This window comes from Chiloscyllium plagiosum, unplaced genomic scaffold, assembly GCF_037043375.1.
Source record: "Chiloscyllium plagiosum isolate Xiang-an unplaced genomic scaffold, Cpla_swu_hap1 HiC_scaffold_28, whole genome shotgun sequence".
Taxonomy (NCBI): Eukaryota; Metazoa; Chordata; class Chondrichthyes; order Orectolobiformes; family Hemiscylliidae; genus Chiloscyllium; species Chiloscyllium plagiosum.
The window spans coordinates 44,169,043-44,191,465 of NW_028270166.1; the positions used below are offsets into that span (position 1 = coordinate 44,169,043).

The 22,423-nt window shown below is 42.6% G+C and overlaps 1 protein-coding gene across 8 annotated transcripts in view; it reads left to right on the plus strand.

Annotated features, from left to right (window-relative positions):
* LOC122565170 (ankycorbin-like) overlaps positions 1-22,191 on the plus strand; it is a 121,856-nt gene extending 99,665 nt beyond the window's left edge. For all 8 annotated transcript variants that reach the window (XM_087976244.1, XM_087976248.1, XM_043720873.2 and 5 more), the window contains 5 exons: positions 1,836-1,957; positions 3,085-4,599; positions 9,232-9,396; positions 18,192-18,257; positions 21,878-22,191. In XM_087976244.1, the coding sequence (XP_087832370.1) occupies positions 1,836-1,957; positions 3,085-4,599; positions 9,232-9,396; positions 18,192-18,257; positions 21,878-21,958 (1,949 nt within the window). In that variant the 3' untranslated portion in view covers positions 21,959-22,191. The remainder of the gene's footprint in view (positions 1-1,835; positions 1,958-3,084; positions 4,600-9,231; positions 9,397-18,191; positions 18,258-21,877) is intronic.
* Positions 22,192-22,423: the final 232 nt, after the last annotated feature.

The following is a 22,423-nucleotide window of genomic DNA, read 5'->3' on the forward strand; positions in this document are numbered from 1 at the left end:
GGAATATTTCTGTGTTCCTGACATTCTTGGGTTATGGGAATACTGGAATTGCTGGGGTCCATTATTATATCTTGTTGCTGAATCATGTGACCCAGAAATTGTATAGTGGACTTGTCAAATTTGCATTTCTAATTTAGTCTTGCTTGCCCAATTGCCTTTAGAACTTGACAGACTTACTGGTCATGTTCTTCCTTAGTAACATCATAGATGAGCACACCCTGTTTTTTTTCTGTTCATTCGTGGGATGAGGGCATCACTGGCTAGATATTTATTACCCATCCCTAATTGCCAGAGGACAGTTAATAGTCAACCATATTGCTGTGGGTCTGGAGTCACATGTAGGCCATACCAGGTAAGGATGGCAGTTTACTTCTCTAAAAGACATCAGCGACCCAGATGGGTTTTTCCAACATCCAACAGTAGTTTCACGGTCATCATTAGACTCTTAATTTGAGAAATGTTTTAAATTTGAGTTCAAATTCCACCATCTGCTGTGGCAGGATTCAAACCCAGGTCTCCAGTACATAACCTAGGTCTTTGGATTCATAGTCCAGTGATAATACCACTAGGCCAGCACCTCACACTTCGTGGCAAAGCTTTACTTCTCTGTCCTTGAAGATGCTGGACATTGTGTATTGGAAAATATTTAGTGCTGAGACAATGCCAAATGGAAGTCAATTTAATTGTGTGATAAATGTGGTTAATAACCATGATACTTGGTCAAGTGAGTTCTGCAAGAAACCACTGTGGCATCTAACTTTGTGAGTAAAATGCTCTGCCAGTGTGTCATCCATGGAAAACGTTGGAGAACTTTCCTTTTGAACTGCTTGTTGGGCTGTGTTAAGTTGGTACAAAGCCTGATCTCACTTTTTAGAACTATCACTGGTCCTGAGTACCATATTGGTGGCTTTCTATCCAGTAAAATTACTCCTTGATTTACCAACTTAATGAGACATTTTCTATTGAAGGATCTTGTACTGTCTTTGGAGCAAGTAAGCAGAAGGGATTTGGTATCTAGGAGTAGTATGATTTGGCACTCACTTTACAGCTTTCCAAGTCTTCAGAACAATGTTGTGAATTCAAACTGAAAAACTGTCTCATTCACTTAGTTTTGTGATAAAGAACTACAGTAATCTGTCCTTTGACTTCTAAATCTGTGTCTCCTGACCCTTAATGTTCCTGAGCTTCTGGGCAGTGCTAGTGGCAGCTCTGGGAGTGGCGATATTTGCCATTGAAAGTCCTTTGTGCTTCCCATGTTGTTCTGTTTCCAAAGGCCTGTTTCTTCCAAAATCTACGTGTTCTCAAAGTCTTTGTTGCTTCTGAGTTAATTCCTGTAACCCTTATTTCCTTTCCATTTCTCTTTGCGATGAGTACTGCTTTGTCACTCAACCTTTGTTGTCTGTGCATTTTCCAAACTCTTGGCAACAGTTTGCCTGCTTTCACCATGGGTTGGGTTGGAGGTGATCATGAAAGAGATTCTGATATCAAGGTTTGGTCTGTCCTCTATCTCTGGCTCAGTTTGTCCCAGTCCCCATAGTGCTTGCTTGATTGGTAAACCTTGTCTGCTCTTCTCTACCAGTAATCTGAATATGCACCTAATAAAGTAATTCCAAATCTTTATTCACACAATGTATATAACTATCGTCCTAGTTAGAACCAGGTCTCTCAATCTCCTGCTTAGACTTATGCTATGCTTCCATCAGCTACTTCACTGACTGATTTACAATCACCTGTTAGTCCACAATTGCCTTCTCATTGTTTCAGTTTTGGAATTGAATAATCCTTTAAACCATTTTATTCCACTGCTCACTGTTGCTGAACTGTACTGTTTTCAGGGATTGAGAAGTTATGTTCGAAAAAGGGTACGGACGTTTCTAGTGAGGAGTGGCTTGTGTCACTGCAGAGTCAAGTGCAGTCACTGACCAGGGAAAACCAAGAGCTACAAGGGAGGTTGCAGGTAACAAACCCTCATTCCATGGGCCTTGATATTGAAACCTTACACAATAGGTGAGAAAGGACTGAAGGAAAGAGTTAAAATGAAAGGGGAGGGATGTGTAACAGACCTATGATGTATTCACTTTTTGACCTTTTCAAACCAGAGGTCATTAGGACTGTCATGAATAGCTGGGACATTTTAATCCTGTGATTAAATTGAGGTTCTATATTAAGAGTCTGACTGATGAAAGAGAGAGCGCAACATTTAAGGTATGCAGAGTAGCTCATTGGGATTGGAATGGTGCTTAGACCATGCAAATCAGTCTTGTAAAACTTGTAGCTGTGTCACATTGAAAAACAAAGATTTGTATTTGGATGGCACTTTTCACTGGCCATTTCAGAGTTCCTTACTGCCAATGAAGTGTGAATAATGGAATAATAAAATAAAGTTGGTGTAGGCACTTTCAATTAAGTCATTCAAGAGGGCTTTAGGTGATTAAATAGAAATAATACGCAGGATTGTGGGAACTGGGTAAGGGGATGGCACTAATTCACAACGTTCATTCGGAGAGTTAGTGCAGTCAAAATGAGCCTGCCTTCTACACAGTAACAATTCTATGATCCTGTGAAGTACTTTATAAAGTGCAGTCATCATTGTCATGTAGAAAACATGGTAACATGCACAGAGCAAGCTCCCACAAACAGAAATATGATCACGACTTGATAGTCTGGTTTTTGTAATGTTGATTGAGGGATAGTCAGAATACAGTGGATAACTCGCCTGCTGTTCTTTGAAATTTTGCAGTAGGTTCTTTTACATCTCCCTGTGCCGGCAGGTGAAGGTTCAGTTTGACATCTCATCTATAAGACATCACCTTTAACAGTGATGTACTCCCTCAGTGCTGCACTAGAGTGTCAGCCTTGACTTCACTTGATATCTGAGTGGGACTTGAACCCAGAGGCTGGCATGTTATCAACTGAGCCATAGCTGACACTTGCAATATTAAATGAATTGTTTCAACAATACCAAGTCATACTAAACATTCTCAGCCAAGATAACTAACATATGGCGCATGATATATTACAAAGTGAGTTACTAATTGACATTTCACACCTTCAATTTCATCAATCTTGCAATTTATGTTTCAGGAGATAGAATCTTTGCAGAAAGAAGGAAATGAAGGAGAACCATCAGGAGGCCTGGATTTTATCCCTGTTTTTCTCTATGATTCCTTGCGAACAGAATTTGAGAAACTGAAGGAACAATATGAACAAGCCCAGGCTACTATCATGGCTGAGGTTAACTCACCCTCCTCTGACAAACTAGTCTCAATGGAAGCTTACACACAACTAAAGGTGGAACATGAGCAAAAGGTTCAAAGATTACAAGCAGATTTTGATGAGTTCAAGGCCAAGTCCTACTCAAAGGGAGGAGATCCACCCAAAGGTGGGGAGTTAGAGGAGAAAGATATGGTGCAACAAGATGTTCAGGAACTCATTAAAAAATTAAAGGAGACCCAGGACAAATATGAGGCAGCTGTGACTGAGATTGAACAACTTGAAGAGCAGATCCAACTAGGAATTCTTTCTGTGAAAGAAAATGAAGACACGAGCTATACAGAGACAATAAAAATGATCCCTGGAGATGAGCTAGAGAGTGGTGAGATGGAGCTCCTGCAACCAGATAAAGCGGAGGGAGAAGAGGAAAAGAAAGTGAGAGCAATGAAGGAAAAGGTGAATGAAATGGAGAAGCTTCTGTTACAGAGTATCCCTCTTGAGGAGTATAATGAGATGCGAATGTCACTAAACACCTCGCTTCAAGAAATTTCCAAAGAGAATTCCCTGCTGATAGAAAGATACACCAAGGCAGAAGGTGAACTTGAAGATCTGAAGAGAAGTCATTTTGAAGAGTTCAATGTAGATGGAATTGGGCCTTCCAACAAAGCCACTGAACAACTCAAAGAACTGAGCAAAGCCCACAGTGAATTGCAGGAAAAATGCAGAGAACTTCAAACCAAATACAACAAGAAAGTTGAAGAACTCGAGTCCGTACAATCTTTGTACATTTCAAAGAAGGAGCATGAAGAGGTGAAGGATAAATTGAGCAAATCCCTCAATGAAGCCAACAAGCAGCTCTCTGATTTAAAGCAAGGGCACAGTGCAATCCAAAAAGAAATTGCAAGGCTACAAGATGAGGTAGAACATCAGAGAATGAGCTCGGTAACATTGGATGAGCATGTGAAAATGAAGGAATCGTTTGAGAAATCTCTGCAGGATACCAAAGAGATGTTGATCAATATGCAGAATGAATTGGCCATGAAAGAAAAGGAGTTATCCCAACGACAGGAAGAAATGGAGACAATGAGAAGCCAAACCATTCAAAAAGAAGAGCATGAAAAGATTAGCACTTCACTGAAGGCTGAGGTAAATTCTTTAATCATTAAATTAAACGATCTGACTAAGAAGCATGAAAAGACCTGCACTGAGGTGTTCCGAGTACAGAGGGAGGCGCTGTTCATGAAAAGTGAGAAACAGGATGCAGAGGAACAGCTGGCCACTGTGCAGAAACAGTACAACAAGTTAAAGACTGAGTCAACGAAGATCATTGAACTGCACAAACAAATTGAGGACTCTGCTGATCTTGTGAAGGAGAAGGATAGAAAGGTACTGCAGAATTACAGTCTTTAATGTTGTGGAATCAATATTAACTCTGATCCCTCTTAGATGCTTTTGTACTGCATTATACAATTTAATTACCAATCATTTTCAGTTTTATTGTTTACTGATGTGTGGAATGATGCTGGCTTCTTAGCAAATGAAATATCATTCCTTCCAGTGACCAAGTGAAATCTATCCAATTACGAGGCTTCTTTATTGATTTACTCATTTATTTAATGTTAACCTCAGATTCTTGTGGCAGAATGGTAATGTGGGCTAGGAGGCCTGGGTTCAAGTCCTGCCTATTCCAGTGATGTTTCTGAATAAATTAATAAAATTATAAATTAATAAAAATACTGACAAGTAAGTCTCAAAACAATGTAGAGTTTCCCTGCTCTAACACAGGCAGTTACATTTTAGCCAATTTTTTTGGAATGTTTCCCAAACCCGCATTGTCACACTTGCTGTTCATTCAAGAGTCTCTCTCTGGTAAAAGCCTCTCTTTGATTGTGCTTCCCTCCTATGTAGTACCTTATTTGCTCTGTTGTAAATTGCCCTGAGATCATAGACTCATAGAGATGTGCAGTACAGAAACAGACCCTTCGGTCCAACTCGTCTATGTTGACCCGATATCCCAACCCATTCTAGTCCCACCTGCCAGCACCTGGCCCATATCCCTCCAAACCCTTCCTATTCATGTGCCCATCCAGATGCCTTTTAAATGTTGCAATTGTACCAGCCTCCACCACTTCCTTTAGCAGCTCATTCTATACACGTCCCACCCTCTGCAAGAAAAAGTTGCCCCTAAGGTCTCTTTTATATCTTTCCCCTCTCACCCTAAACCTATGCCCTCTAGTTATGGACTCCCTCACTCCAGGGAAAAGACGGGGTCTATTTATCCTATCAATGTCCCTCATGATTTTATAAACCTCTAAAAGGTCACCCGAGATCAGCCGTGATATAACTGCTGAAGGTAAGTTGTTGTAATATCCTGAAGTATTTGAAGTTGCTGTAAACACTAAAGACCTGTGGTGGAGTTTATGGTCCGGTATTAACATCCCTACCTATTGGTCTGAGGTTCTGGGTTTGAGTGAAACTGTTGGCCATGGAAGGTCTAAGAATGTGGCCTGACAGGTTAATTGTCAGTGTATAATTCCTTCTAATATTCCTGACTGTAGACAGTAAAAGAGGGAGAATATCCTGGTCAGCCATTTTGCAGTAGTTTGTCCATAAATATGGACAACTCCATTGAAAATTCAGGTGCCACCCTGTCTGTTTTTTCAAGTAGATGATTTGATGAAGCTCGTGGGAATTTGTCCAGAAATCCAACCTGCACCAAATAACTGAGGGTAAGAATTAATCATATTGCTTCTATCCAGGACAACATAAACCATTCTACATGCACCATATGCATCTAACTCTTTCTTAATCATTCCACAACTATTTCGTTTCATTCTATGAAAATGTTTTGTTCAGGAACCCATTCCAGGTGTCAGCCACTCAGTGCAATGAGCAGCCTCCTCAAATCAGTCGCACGTTTGCCTTTTCCCAGTTTGAAATAACATTTCTTTGTTTTACTAAATTCTGTATCATACTGTGGAATCCATTCTCACTGTTACCTATGGGTGCAAACCCCTGCTTCCTTCAAAATGAACTGCTGTCTTCCATTATGGCAAATACCACCAAATTCCACAGGCCCTGCCTTGATTGTAGGTCATTGCCTTGATTGTACGTCATGGTCCAATTTACTCCTAATTTTTAATCACCCAATTCTGAAATCTTACTGCACACTTCCGGAGCAGGTGAGACTTGAACCAGGCTCTTCCAGGTAAGCGATATGTACACTGCCCCAAAACAGCCTTGGGAATTGTCAAACTATAACAATTGGACCCTGAATGCACCACTATGGACCAGTTAGCCACACCAGAAATCTTAATTCCCTAAAATGGAAATAGAGTCATAGAATAATACAGCATAAAAACAAACCCTTTGGTCCAACTCGTCCAAGCCGACCTGACATCCCAATCTGATTCAGTCTCTTTTGCCAGCATTTTTTCCACATCCCTCTAAACTCTTCCTATTCATATACCCATCCAGACACCTTTTAAGTGTTGCAGTTGTACCAGCCTCCACCACTTCCTCTGGCAGCTCATTCCATACACACACCACCCTCTGTGTGAAAAAATTACCCCCCCAGGTTCTTTTTAAATCATTCCCCCCTCACCTTATGAACCTATGCTATGTTGATGAGAGTGCCAAATCCTATTCACTAGATCACCAGGTAACATACTTAACCCTGTACCCACAGCTTCCTATAGAATAAGGTCTTTCAATCCTTTGTGATTTCAACTTAATTGAAAATTAAGAATTCAACATCTAAGATCCTTGGGCCATTGTTGTGAAATGGTAATGTCCCTACCTCTGTGCCAGAAGGACTGGGTTCAAGTCTCACCTATTCCAGAGGTATGTCTGAACTGGTTGTTTAAAAGGAACCAGGATCCTCGGTGCCTCTGTAGCAAACAGTCAAATATCGTGAGGCACAGTAAGTACCAATTTATTGAATAAAATCAAAGGATACTTATTTCCAATAAAGAAAAACCTGACTTAGATTTTATCCAAGTCCAATTTCATGATGAGGGCCAGGAAGTAGCAATACATTTAGCTACTTACAATTGCCCCTTTTGTTGAATGACAATCTACATGAAACTGGAAAGCTGACCATACAGAATTTTGTGTGTGTTTCCTTGCATTGTTGTGCAAACGGTGCATAGATTAGATTAGATTACTTACAGTGTGGAAACAGGCCCTTCGGCCCAACAAGTCCACACCGACCCGCCGAAGCGCAACCCACCCATACCCCTACATTTACCCCTTTAACCTAACACTACGGGCAATTTAACATGGCCAATTCACCTGGCCCGCACATCTTTGTGACTGTGGGAGGAAACCGGAGCACCCGGAGGAAACCCACGCAGACGCGGGAAGAATGTGCAAACTCCACACAGTCAGTCGCCTGAGTCGGGAATTGAACCCGGGTCTCAGGCGCTGTGAGGCAGCAGTGCTAACCACTGTGCCACCGTGCCGCATAGGGGCACAAGGAGTCCACTATCTTAAAATGAAACAAAGTTATCGCTTGGCTGGCGACGAGAAGGGCACTACCTGTGAGATCCTTCTTGTACACCTGGCACTATGGCACTGCACACTGCCCTCGAAGCGGCTGTAGCGGGTGGGGTTTAGAGACTGTCACTCACCTCCTTCTGGAATGTGCCTCTGCAAAAGAGGTCTGGAGAGAGATGCAGTGGTTTTTGTCGAGGTTTGTCCCGACTACTTGCGCCTGGCGGACCATCAAGTCTGAGAAAGATGCTCTTTCATCAGCCTGAAATTTGGTGGTCTTCCAGAGCAAGGAGTTGATCTCAACTGAGCGTTGTAGCCTGGCACATTCCAAGGTCCAGGACTATGTGCTGAGGGATGCACAAAAGCTTGGGGCACAGTGGGGAAATACCACTATCTAAGGTCTTTCTGCCAAAGTTGAATGAGAGTCCGTTCAACACCTCAACTCTCTGTAAATATAACCGTGTACATGTAAGAAATATCTTGGGTTTGTTTGCTGGATAGAGTCAAACTCCAGTGTTTGTTTGTTTCTCGATATACAGAACCAAGCTGCTGTAGTGACAATGTATGTATATAAGAATATCTTTATGAATAAAGTAAATTTTTGAAATGAAAAAAACCTGTAAGGCAAGGCCTCCTAAAGCGTGGGTTGTGAACCCAAATGGAGTCACCAGCTGTTATGGAGCTGAGAGTTAACTGCATCATGGCATCTTTCATAAAAGGTTAGCCTAACTGGACAATCCTGGAGACCTGAAGTTATATTAATCAACCTGTTCAGAGATGTTATTGAGCCTAGGTCTCCTGGTTCAGAGGTAGGATCACTACCACTGCACTGCCAATGCTCCCTCTGGAGACCTGGAGCCTGTCCTGAAATCCTAATGGAAAGATTGGCCACATTATAATTTGGATTTAACAGCTCCCTCCAACTCTGCTGTTGTCCCAGCTCTTCCACCCCTCTCTCACACATAAACCTGCTCCGTTGCCCCACTCTCACCACTCGCTGATAGATCCCCACTCTCACAGGCTGGTCTGTGCACCCCCTCCTGTGGGTGCCACAGATTCTTCCATTTACTCTGCTCTCCTAGGCCTGGGCTCTTGGCAATTTGCACACACACACAAACACGGTCAAGGTGGGAAAGAGTTGGGAAAGCACTGCCTTAGGAAATACTGTAACCAAACTTAAAATGTCAAAGGAAACATAGCAAATTTAAACCAAAAAAACCCAGAAAGAATCTAGACAGAACTTAATTTCTTCGTACACTTTAATTGAAGGACAATTAGTATTAATCAGATTGCTCTGATTACTCTCTGTTTAGCTAATAGTCAATAATCTAGCCATTAGGACATTCTCATTTCTGGATAGTTCCTCATGTGTGCATGACAATTGCTTTCGGCCCCATCGGGAATGGTGAAGTTAAAGTTGTCTCAAATAGGAGTCCCAATTCTCCATTATGTGGAATTTCTTGCATTCAGAATGTTCCTCCCGCTATTTCTCTGATGCAATTTGTTTTTTTTTTCTCCCTGTAGATAAGTGAACTATCCAAAGAGGTGTTCAAACTAAAGGAGGCTTTGAACAGTCTGTCGGAGCAGGCTAATGCTGCAGCACTACCTCCCAAAGCAGCCCCCCCACCCCATCAACAACACACAGAGGCTACGCAAAGACAAATCAGAGTATTACAGCAGCAGCTAGCAGTAAGTAGGCTATTCGACTATTGCGGGGGATAACACAACTCCAAAAATTACTGGGTGGGGGATAATTAAAATTTACAAAGTTAATTTTCAGCTATCATGTACAACAATAAAGGTAGCTGATGAAAGGGGGCACAGTGGTTATGTCATTGGACTGATGATTCAAAATCTCATGCTAACTGGATTTAGATGAATGAGGAAAGGGGTCTGATATAAATGTATAAACGTCGAACAAAACCAGACAGAGTAAATGCAGGAAGGATGTTCCCGATAACTAGGGAGTCCAGAACTAGGCATCACTGTCTAAGGGGTCGGCCATTTAGCACAGAGATAAGGAGAGATTCCTTCACTCAGAGAATGGAATTCTCTGCCATAGAACATGACTGAGGCCAAAACATTTGACTATTTTTCAGAAGGAAATTAATACAGTATTTAGGGCTAACAGGATCAAAGGGAGAAAGCAGGAACATGAGGATGATCATGTTGATTGGTGAGGAGGCTTGAAGGACCAAACTGTTTACTGCTGTTTTTAAAGCTTAGACAATCCAGGTTCAAATCTCATCAGTTCCTGGTGTTGTCTTAAAGTTCCTGTGGCACTGTGGTCGTGTCTCTCCCTCTGAGACAGGTTCAAGTCACACCTTCTCCAGTGAAGAAGATTGTTTATCTGCGACAACACTGGTATAGTTAACAATAGGAATTCAGCCCAATGAGGCTATTCTGCCATGAATTCTACCTTCAGAAACACTTGACCAACAACAATCTATTGAGCTTTGACTTCAAAATATGCCTTTCATGTCAAGAAATATTTTCTTTTTCTCATTCTTTCATGAGATGTCGGTATCACCGGCAAACCCAGTATTTGTTACCCATCCCTGGTTGGTCTTTGGTCTGAGTGGAATATCTCAGAGGGGAATTTAGAGGTAACCACATTACTGGAGACACATGGGGGCCAGACCAGATATGGGCATCAGGTTTCCCTTCCAAATAGATTTTTACAAAAATCGGTGATATTTGTCATGGTCACCATTACTGAGACAAACTTTCAATTCAGGAGGGTTTTTTAATGAATTGAATTTAAATCTTGTGATGGGATAGAGCTCATGGTCCCCAGGGTATTTCCCTGGGCTGCCAGATTACTAGTCTAGTGATTTAACATTGTGCCACCTTCTCTCCTTGAATTTGAATAAGTTGAGAGAAAGGCCTCATTCCTGATAAAGAGCTTATGCTCGAAACATCGATTCTCCTGCTCCTCAGATGCTGCCTGACCAGCTGTGTTTTTCTAGCACCACACTCTCCACTTTGACTAAGTTGGTCTCAGTGCAGCATATCCAGATGTAAGATGAGAAAACTCTGAAGTGGTGGAAAGTCTGAGGAACCATAGATCCCATTTCGAATAGTAACCCCACCACCTGCACAGTCCCCTCAAGCCACCTGTTCTGACCTGGAACTATGTCACTGCTCCCTCACTGTCATTGGGTCAAACTCCCTCCCTAACAACACCTATGCTACATGGACTGCAGCAACTCAAGAATGTAGCTCACCACCACCTAAACAAGGGCAATTAGGGATGTATCAGGCAGTGAATTTTGGCCCAGCTAGCATCACCCGTGTCACATTAATCATAGAATCCCTACAGTGTTGAAGGAGGCATTTCAGCCCATCGAGGGGTGTCCCGACCTCTGAAGAGCATCTCACCCATCCCCATAACCCCCCATGGAATTTTTACCATGGCTAACCCAACCCTACACAGCCCTGGACACTATGGGATGATGTTTTAGAATGGCCAATCCACCTAATCTCCATATCTTTAATGAATAAAATAAAACAGGATTGACTCACATAATGATCGCCCTATACTGCATATGCTGACACACACTCACTGTACGAAGGACCTCATCAAATTGGAGTCCAGCGTATGCATAACTGGATGTGTGTGCGCACGCAATCCAGACTGCCATTTGGAGCCCAAAATGAGCAAGTATCATGGACAATGTGGATGCAATCAAATCATGGGGCACTTGATTCTCTTCTTGTCCTTTAGCTTAGTCCCACCTTCTCCAGCTCAGTTAGGCTTGACCTAACCAGTGATATCACATCCTGTGGAAAAAAACACAAACCTGTTCCAGCCGAGCATACTATAATTATTATGTGGCCTCCCAACATGTTATATTCTGACAAAGAATTATTTAAACTGCACTTGAATGAATTGATACTGTCTGCCTCCACTGCCTGTTCCATAAATTGACCAATCACTCACTGCTTTTAACATGGCACTGGTATTAAGCACTACCCAGTATTGCAGTACATCGTTAAGTACAATAGCAAGACATGATCTTGGGTCAGAAGATGTGGAATGCATATGGGTGGAAGTAATAAGGTGAAAAATACACTGTTGGTAGAAGTCTATAGGGCCTCTGACCATAGCTATTCTGTGGGAGAAAGATAATGAAGGCAGATAAAACATACAGTGCATTCATTATGGGTGACTTTAATCTTCGTATAGATAGGGATGGTCAGATTGGCAGAGGATGCTAAGAGGATGAATCCATAGATTGTGTTCACGATAGTTTCCTAGAACTGCATGTTGTGGAGCGATCCAGGGATCAGACTATTTGGATCTGGTAATGTGGCAAGTTTAATAAATTATATCAGAGTGAAAGATACCTAAGGGAACAGTGACCAAAACATGATCAAATTTTGTTAGAATTGCAGTGGTTTGAGAAAGCAGCTCAACACCACCCTCTCAAGGAGGAGAAAGTGAGGACTCCAGATACTAGAGATCAGAGTCAAGAGTGTGGTGCTGGAAAAGCACAGCAGGTCAGGCAGCATCCAAGGAACAGGAGAATCGATGTTTCGGGCATAAGCCCTTCATCAGGAATGAGACTTGTGGGCCAGGGGGCTGAAAGATATTTGGGAGGGGGTGGGGCTGGGATGAAGGTAGCTCAGAAAGCAATAGGTAAATGAAAGTCGGAGAGAAGATAATAGGTCGGAGAGGAGGGTGGAGCAGATCGATGGAAAAGGTGATGGACAGGTCAAGAGGGCGATGCCAAGTTGAAGGCTTGGGACAGGGGTGCGGGGAGGGGAAGTGAGGAAACTGTTGAAATCCACATTAATCCTGTGTGGTTGCAGGGTCCCAAGGCGGAAGATGCCACGTTGGGTGGTTAGGGTTTGGCGATGCAGGAGGCCCAGGACCTGCATGTCTTTGATGGAGTAGGAGGGGGAGTTGAAGTGTTCAACCCCGAGGTGGTGGGGTTGGTTGGTGCGTGTGTCCCAGAGATGATCTCTGAAACGATCCGCAAGTTGGCTTCCTGCCTCCCCAATGTAGAAGATACCACATCGGGTGCAACGGATGCAGTAGATGACATTTGTAGAGGTGCAGGTAAATTTCAGTTGGATGCGGAAGATCCTTTGGGGCCTTGGATGGAGATGAGGGGGGGGGGGGGGGAGGTATCTGCGCAGGTTTTGCACTTCTCACAGTGGCAGGGGAAGGTACTAGGAGTCGGCTGAGGGCTGGTGGGCAGCATGAATCTGACAAGGAGTCGTGGAGGAAATGGTCTGTCCAGAACACAGATCAGGATGGGGAGGGAAATATATCCCTAGTGGTGGGGTCTGTTTGTAGGTAGTGGAAGCGCTAGAGGATGATGCGATGTATACAGAGGCTGGTGGGGTGGAAGGTGAGGAGCAGGGGTGTTCTGGAAGTGGTGGGGTTCAAGAGTGGAGGTGCGGGAAGTGGAGGAGATGCGCTGGAGGGTATTGTCGACCATGTGGGAGGGGAAATTGCGGTCTTTGAAGGAGGAGGCCATCTGGGATTTTCTATGGTGGAATTGGTCATCCTGGGAACAGATGCGGTGGAGGCAGAGGATTTGGGAATAAGAGATGGCATTTTTACAAGAGGCAGGGTGAGAGGAGGTGTAGTCCAGGTAGCTGTGGGAGTCCATGGTAGATGATAGATTTGTATGGTAGATTTGTAGTAGATGTCTTTGGTTAGTCAGTCACCAGAGATGGAGATGGTGAGGTCCAGAAAGGGGAGGGAGGTGTCCAAGATGGTCCAGGTGAATTTGAGGTTGGGACGAAAGGTGTTAGAGAAGTTGATCAACTGTTCAACCTCCTCATGGGAGTATGAGGTCGCGCCGCTGCAGTCATCGATATAGCGGAGGAAAAGGTAATGGATGGTGCCAATGTAGCTGTGGAAGTTGAGCTGTTCCACATACCCAACAAAGAGGCAGGCATAACCGGGCTCATGTGGGTGCCCATAGCTATCCCTTTGGTTTGGGGTAGACTCTCAAGGGCAACTAGGGATGGATAATAAATGCTAACCCTGCCAGAGACACCAACATCTGACTAACGAATAAAAATATATCAGTTTGAGGGTGAGAAATTTGGTTCAGAAACAACTATGCAAAATGTAAACCAGGGCAATTGCAAAGGAATGAGGATAGAGTTGACTGCAAAGGAACTTAGCAGGAAGACACTTGAAGAATAATGTTTAAGAAAATAGTTCATGCCTCATGGCAAAGATATATTGCAGGAAGGGGGTTGACCAGGGAAGTTAAGAACAGCATCAACTTGAAAGAGAAAAAGCATAAAATACGCCATATATTACTGATAGACCAAAGAAATGAGTAAGTTTTAAAACTTACAAAAAGTGACCAAAAAAAAGGAGAGAGAAAATAAATTTTAGGACAAATTAGCAAGTAAAATAAAAACAGACAGTAATATCTTCTTTAAACATATACAGAAGATGTGAGTAGGCAAAGTGAACAGAGGACCCTTAGAGAATGAGGGTGGATAATTACAATAGGGAACCAGGAAATAACAGAGGAGTTGAATAAATAATTTGCAACATTCTTTACATAGAAGACACCTAATAACATTGCAAAAGTACTAAAACAGTCGCAAAAAATGGGAAGAAATAAATACAATCATTATCACTAGAAAAAAAAGTACTTCGTAAACTAATGGGGCAAAAGGCAAATATATCCCCGGGCCCAAAGGGTGCTTTTTAATATATTAAAAGGAAGTAGCTACAGAGATAGTGGATGCACTGATAATAACCTTGCTGAAATCCTTACATTCTGAAAAAGTCCCAAAGGAATGGAAAACTGACAATGTATCACCTGAGAAGGGAGGGAGATGAGAAAAAAAAACAGGGAACCAGGAACTGCAGGCTAGTTAGATTAAAACCTGTCATTGAGAAAATGTTACAGACTGTTATAAAGGATGCAGTGGCAGAACATTCAGAAATCTATAATATGATCAAGCACAGTCAGCATGACTTCAAGCAGGGGAGTTCATGCCTGACAGATTTATTAGCATTCTTTGAGGAGGTAAAAGCATGATAGATAAAGAGGAACCGGTGAATGTAATGTATTTGGATTTCCAAAAGACATTAGATAAGGTGATTCACATAAAGGTGGATTGGTGGTTAGTACTGCTGCCTCACAGTGCCAGAGGGCCGGGTTTGATTCCAGCCTCGGGGCGACTGGCTGCATGGAGTTTATACATTCTCTCTGTGTCTGCCTGGGTTTCCCATGGATGCTCCAGGTGCAGAGTCCCAAGATGTGTAGGTTAGATGGATTGGCCATACTGAATTACTCTGCGGTGTCCAGGGATGTGCAGGCTAGGTGGCTACATGGGAGAGGGTAGTGTGCTCTTCTCAGGGTCCATGTGGACACAATGGACCAAATGGCCTCTTTCCTTACTGTAGGATTCTGTGATTCTAAGGCAACTTAATCAGAAAAGAGCTCATTAGGGTAGTATATTAGTATGGACAGAGGATTGGCTAACCAATAGAATTAGAAAGTTGAGACAAAAAGGTTATTTTCAGGATATAAACCTGTAATTAGAGGTGAAATGCAGAGACCAGAAAAGGACCTGCAATACATACAATATATATGAATGACCTGGATAAGGAAAATGAATGTACTATAGCCAAGTTTGCAAATGACATCAAAATAGGTTGGAAGGCAAGTGGTGAAAGTAACACACATTCTACAGAGGGTTATAGAAATTTTAAATGAGTGAGCAAAAGGCTTGACAGGTATAATAAAATGTAGGAAAATGTGAGGTTTTGTGCATTGGCAGGAGGAATAGGGAAAAAGTGAGGACTGCAGATGCTGGAAATCAGAGTCAAAGAGTATGGTGCTGGAAAAGCACAGCCAGTCAGGCAGCATTCGAGCAGGAGAATCAACGTTTTGGGCATAAGCCCTTCATCAGGAAGCATAGGGTTGTTGAATATTATTTAATTTGATAAATGTTGTAAAAAGCTACATTACAAAGGGATTTGAGAACCTTCATTCATTCATCATGAAAAGTAAGTAATAGGGGAGGTAACTGGAACGTTGACCTGTATTTCAAAGGAGATAGAATATAAGAATCGGGAAATCTTGATGAAACTATATAAGACACTAGTCATTGCACCTGGAAAATTGTGAACTGTTTTGATCCCCTTATCCAAGCAAAGATAAAATGGCATTGGAGACAATCCAGAGAAGGTTCACCCAGGTTGATTTTGGGTGTGGAGGGCTGTTCTTATAAAGAGTGGTTGAATAGGTTGAGCACTTACTCCTTAAGAGTTTAGAAGAATGTGAGGCAACCTTATTGAAACACATGCAATTCTTAAGGCATTTGACAAGGTAGATTCGGAAAGATTGTTTCCTATTGTGAAAGAGTCAACAACCAGAGAGCATAGTCTCAGAGTATGGGGGCATCCATTGTGGACAGAGATGAGGAGTTTGTTTCTTTGAAACAGTAATGCATCTGTGGAATTCTTTACAATAAAGAGCTGGTGAGGTTGTGTTATTAAGAATGTATATTCCTGTTATGGGAAGGATGTTATTAAATTGGAGAGAGTTCAAAAAGATTTACCAGAATGTTGCTGGAATGTGCAGTTTGAATTATAAGTAGAGGCTGGGTAGGCTGGGACTTCTTCCTCTGGAGTATAGGAGGTTGAGGCTGACTTTATAAAGATTTATAAAATCATGAGATGAAGAGCAAAAGTCTTTTCCTTAGGATGGTGGACTTCAAAACTAGGGGACAAATATTTAAGGTGAGAGAAGAAAGATTTAAAAGGGACCCGAGGGAGCAACATTTTCACACAATGCGTGGTTCACACAATGAACTGTCAGAGAAAGTGGTAGATGCAGATACTGTTAGAATATTTAAAATACATTTAGATAGGTGAATAGGAAAGATTTAGATGAATATATGCCAAATGCAGGCAAGTGAGATTGGTTTCGTTTGGGAAACTTGGTTGTCGTGGATGAGTTGGACTGATGGGTCTGTTTCCGTGCTGTGAGCCTCTATAATATTCAACACCAAGACAGATATTTAATCAGTAAAGGAATCCAAGATTATGGGTAAAAGGCATAAAGCAGAGTTGAGGATTATCATGTCAGCCATCATATGGTCTTGCCGTCAGTGGTTTGCTGGATAAAATTGTAGAACACAATCTTCAGTCCAACGATGAATATTCTGACTCCTCTGTGACAAAGACTGAATTGTATTTACCCATCTAAATCAATCACCCTGACCCCTGTGTTGAACAGCACAGTGTTTATTAAAGGATGGAATGGATTAAACCAGTTTCTCCAATCTCTTTGCATCATTAATTAAAGAGCTCATCCCATTCTATAAAGCTCCTTTGCACACTTTCCAAAGGCCTTGAAATCCTTTGTCTGTTATGTCCCAGATTTGGATAGAAGGCTAGCTAAATTGTGAAATGAGTGTGAACTGGAGAGGTGAAGTTGGAGATAATAGGGTATGGTAGGTTAGGCTTGTGGATGCTGTTCCAGTAGAAGAAGGGTTGTACATGTTGGTTACATGTTGTTAGGAAATCAAATAATTACAGAATTAAGTTACAACTATTTAAGAACAGAGTTAGATACAAAGTACAGTACTGCAGATGTTGTTTAAAATGGGTAGTATTACCAAGGAGCATCAAAGGAGAAGGAGAATCGACGTTTCGGGCATAAGCCCTTCTTCAGGAATGGCTTATGCCTGAAGAAGGGCTTATGCCCCAAACATCGATTCTCCTTCTCCTTTGATGCTGCCTGACCTGCTGCGCTTTTCCAGCAACACATTTTTAAGCTCTGATCCCCAGCATCTGCAGTCCTCACTTTCTCCTAGTATTACCAAGGGTAGGTATGAGAATATGTAGTGTGTTACCTGATCAGTCATTGAGTTTTTTTCTGGATCTGGGATGAATGGGTGTCAATGCCACCTCCTTTAGTTGGCATGAGCTACATTGCTGGGTGGGCGGGTGATCCCGTCTCCTGTCCAGGAGTCCCCATCTCCAATCTTGAAATAACTTGTAGGAGATTTGGAGGATCTGAATTAGTGAAATTATGCTTACTTCCCAATGCAATAAAACAGAGATCGCTGGCGATTGTTTCAGAGCTCCAGCATCCACAGTTCTTTGCTTTATTTTACAATATAATAAACATATCATTTAGACATGAGTTGACACTATTAAGGATTGAAGTGAAAAAAAACCAAACACTGATCCTTTTGACATGAGTGCGCCATGATCTCCCAGAGTTAAGACTGAGCAGATATTAAAGGCAGGTTCCAAGTAACTGTGCTACTTACATCCATCTATCAATTCCACCAAGTCAAATGCAATTGAGCAAACCTAAGAAGTGAATGTGCATCTCTGTCTACTGGCCACTGGAGGGCGTGTTCTAGTTTAAAAGGGGCACCGAAACCTTAACTCAATTGAAGAAATTGTCAGCCAGTTTTACAGAAAATGTCTCTGTTTGGAAATGCTCCACTAAAACCTGGTTCGTTTCTCTTGACAGCAAGCAGAGAATGACCATAGAGCCATCGTGACCATTTACCGATCACATCTTCTCTACGCTGTTCAGGTAAGGAGCTGAGTGCTGAGATCACATTCCCGATGGCTTACTTACCGCCGGAGCGGATACTGTCATGACCTTAGGGTCAGAAGCTCTGTGTTCATATCACACCCCCCCCCCGCCCCCCCCAGGCCTTTGTGAACTCTGAAGGTGTATTCATAATGCAACCAAACAGGGCCAGTCAGCAACCTGCCAATCCTAACGACAAACACACACAGACAGCAGGAAGAGGGGGAGACATTCCTGCTCAACCATGTCACTGAAGCAAAGCTGGAACCTCACTCTCCATAACTCCAAGATGTAATAGTGAGTGTTACCATGGCAACTCTCCAAAAATACCAGAGGCCAATTGGATCCAGAGCTTTAACTGATTAGGAGTTAGTAACAGGGAGATTTACAGTGAGATTAACAATAATTACTCTTAGTTTTGAGGTACTCGCATCCCACAACACATACCCACTGCATGTTTTCATTTTTATTTTATTCACTCATAGTGCCCCACCATCATTTTGTTTTCCTTCTGTATGATATCCGTGTTTTCCGAAATGGGATGTCAATACCTTGGTGATGCTGAGTGGCATGCATGGACCCTCAGAGTGACTGCATTGATGCTCACTCCCCACCCAACTGACGATGCTTGCTGGCACTGTGTAGCTTCATAATTTGAGTTTTTTAATCTGCCAGCAGAGGTAAGTTTTGCCAACTCCTGTTGGACAAATCCCTGGAGATGACCTCCACCAACAATCTCACCCATCCACCTGTCTCCATTTCCATCCTTCTGATGGAACAATAAATAGATGAAGCAGAGCGCGGTTGCTCCTGATCATTGCTTGCCTCAGTCTCTCATAAATTGAGCTTTAGATTAGATTATTTTACAGTGTGGAAACAGGCCCTTCGGCCCAACAAATCCATACTGACGCACAACCATTCCCCTACATTTACCCCTTCACCCAACACTACGGGCAATTTAACATGGCCAATTCACCTGACCTGCACGTTTTGGACTGTGGGAGGAAACCGGAGCACCCAGAGGAAACCCATGCAGACCCGAGGAGAATGTACAAACTCCACACAGTCAGTCGCCTGAGGCGGGAATTGAACCTGGATCTCTGGCACTGTGAGGCAGCAGTGCCACCGTGCCACCTACGGTTTCTTGGATCACCAAGACAAATGCTGGAGAGTTGGCAGCTCAGTGAAGAGGGATTTCCAAGTGACTAAGTGCTCCTCAGAGGAAGATAGTGGAACCTGCAGCCCATGGTGTCGGCGTGAGAGTTAGTGCGGTCCAGAAAGTCAAACTGTCTGCAACAGCCCCTGTGTTTGGGACGTAAATGGAGATCTGTCACAATCACTTGAACTCTAGCGCTGCTGCTGCATTCATTAGGAAATTAGTAGAATGTTATTGTTTGTTCCAAGTGGCACTGAACGCAAGAGTATGGAGGTTATGCTTCAGTTATACAGGGCGTCTGGAGGACCCTGTGCAATATTTGTCTCCTTGTGTAAGGAAGCAAGCATGTAAATGCAATAGTGTGTGAAAACTGGAGAGAGCAGCTCGCCTTATGTGGAGAGATTGAACAGGTTAGCCTTATAAATGCTAGACATTAGAAGATTAAAAGCTGATTCAACTGAAACATACAAGATCCTTGAAACATACAAAAGAATGGCATGGTGGCTTAGTGGTTAGCACGGCTGCCTCACAGTGCCAGGGACCCAGCTTCAATTCCACCTTCAGACAATTAGCTGTGTGGGGTTTGTATATTCTCCCTGTATCTGTGTGGGTTTCCTCCAGGTGCTCCGGTTTCCTCCCGTAGTCTAAAGATGTGCAGGATAGATGGATTTCCCATGCTAAATTGCTTATTGTGTGCAGGCCAGGTGGGTTAGCCATGGGAAGTGCAGGATTAACAGGAGAGGGTAAAGGGGGTAGACCGGGTGGGATGCTCTTTGGAGGGTTGGTGTGGACTCAATGGGCTGAATGTGTGCCTCGACACAGTAGGGATTCTGTAATTCCATGATCCTGAAGAGACATTGGCAGCGTGGATGTGGAGAGATGATTCCCCTTATGAGAGATTCCACAAAAAAAATCACTATTTTAAAATTTAAGAATCACCCATTTAAGACAGAGATGAGGAGAATTTTTATTTTCTCTGTGAGCCTTTGGAAGTCTCTTCCTCAAAAGCAGGTGCAGACAGAATTTTTAAGGCAGAGGTATATCCGTTCTTGGTAAGTGAGGATGGGAAAGGAGGCAGGACTGTGGATCGAAGAGTTAAGATCAACCATGATCTTATTGAATGGTTGAGCAGCACCAAAGGGCTGAATGGCCTACTCCTGCTCCTAATTGATATTCTATATTCATCTGTATGTTCATGTAAACTCAACAATAGATTGGCTACTGACCTTCAGTCCCGAGGAGAATGGACTCACCAATGTCCTGTAGACCAATCTCGCTGCTGGTCTGCCTGTTTGCATTTGGTCTGGGGCTCCAAACAGGTTTATCTCGGTTACATGCGCTGTCACTGGTAAAAGAGGAGCAGAACAACATAATTCCGTTCATATTCCTTGGAATATGACAAAGGACACTTCAGCCAGTGAAGTCATGACTGAAATGCAGCAAACATGAACAGCAATTTACACTGCAGGCTTCACATGCAGCACTGAGAGAGATGACAGACAATTGGATTTACCACTGTTGGAGGAAGGAAGAATATTGGTCAGGATGTTGAAGACATCTCCCCTGCTTCTCAACAGACAGTCCACTTCCACATGATGGAGTAGATGGGATCTTGGTTATTTATCTCAACCTAAGGCCAAGCTCTCCAACAGATCACCATTATCACAATTATCACCATTTCCCCAGGTGTTTTAAAAAATTCTCAAGGTCAGGTTCGTAGGAGAGTAGTCTGACACAGAACAAACGACCAAGAGGCGAGTCTGCTAGAATATGGGCATTTTATTCCCCGCAGCGTCGCCACAACCAGGTCTCATACAACGGGTCTGGCTTATACTCACTCTACATGTTACCGGAACTGGGAGCCGTCAGTTCTCGTAGAGCGGTTGCCAACAACCCACGCTCGGCGGTTAAACGTAACCCCGGAGCAGACTCACCGAACTGGAGACTTTTCCAGCTGATATACTCTTTTCCAGATATAAACATTCATGTGAACAGCAGAGCAAGGCTAAAAAACACATTCCATTCTGGTTACATACAGATAAGAAGATTCACACGGGGAGGTGTGTAATAAGATTCACACGGGACTAAGCAACACCTCCATTCCGGTTAGATTCACACATGTACTGGGACATAATTTTTAACCGTTTCACCACACCAGGTCAGCAGAGTGAGATTTGAACCCAGAACCCCTAAGATAGAGGTAAGAATGTCATACAGTGAGACATGATATATGCTCTTGGTGATGCACTGAAGTTACTGAGGGGTTTTGTGTATAAGTTCCATTAATTTTGGAATTGAGTAAGTGGATGAGAGGAAATCCTGGATTTAATATGGAAACGATCCATGGCTAATTGCTAATTCACAGCTTAGGATATAACTCAATATTTTGAAATTTGGTATGCAAAGGAAATGAGTTCAGGCTTGTCACAAGGAAATTGACCTATTTATGTACTTCTTGTTGCAGGGTCAAATGGATGAAGATGTCCAAAATGTCTTACTACAGATCTTAAAAATGCACAAACATCACAAACAGACCAGTTTTTAAGATTCATGCTTTGAAGAGGGCACCAGTAATGTGTTAATTCTCATAACTGATGACAAGGTTTAAATTGTGTAATATGTTTATATCTTGACTTTTTCAAGATATGTGAAGAGAAACAGGAGAATGGGCTATATATAGTAGTACCCAATTTAATAGATATTGTCTAATGATGGAGGCTATTAATGTGGTTCACTGAGTGTACTGGTGTGAACGTTGAACCAATAAAGTGGAAATACTTAAAAAACACCTGATTCATGGTGGTCTTTTGTGGGCATTTTGAATCTTTGGCATCTATGATCCTCTTCATTTTCATCACTCTCTTGAAATCTTTGGGTGCTCGGTGGCGAGTTAACTTGTAAGATATCCTGAAAATAATGGGAGCACCTGAATTTAATGGAGCAACTGGGGAAGAGGTGCTGGGCTGGTTGGTTAGTTGTAAGACTGATGTTGGTGAACAACGTTGTGGAG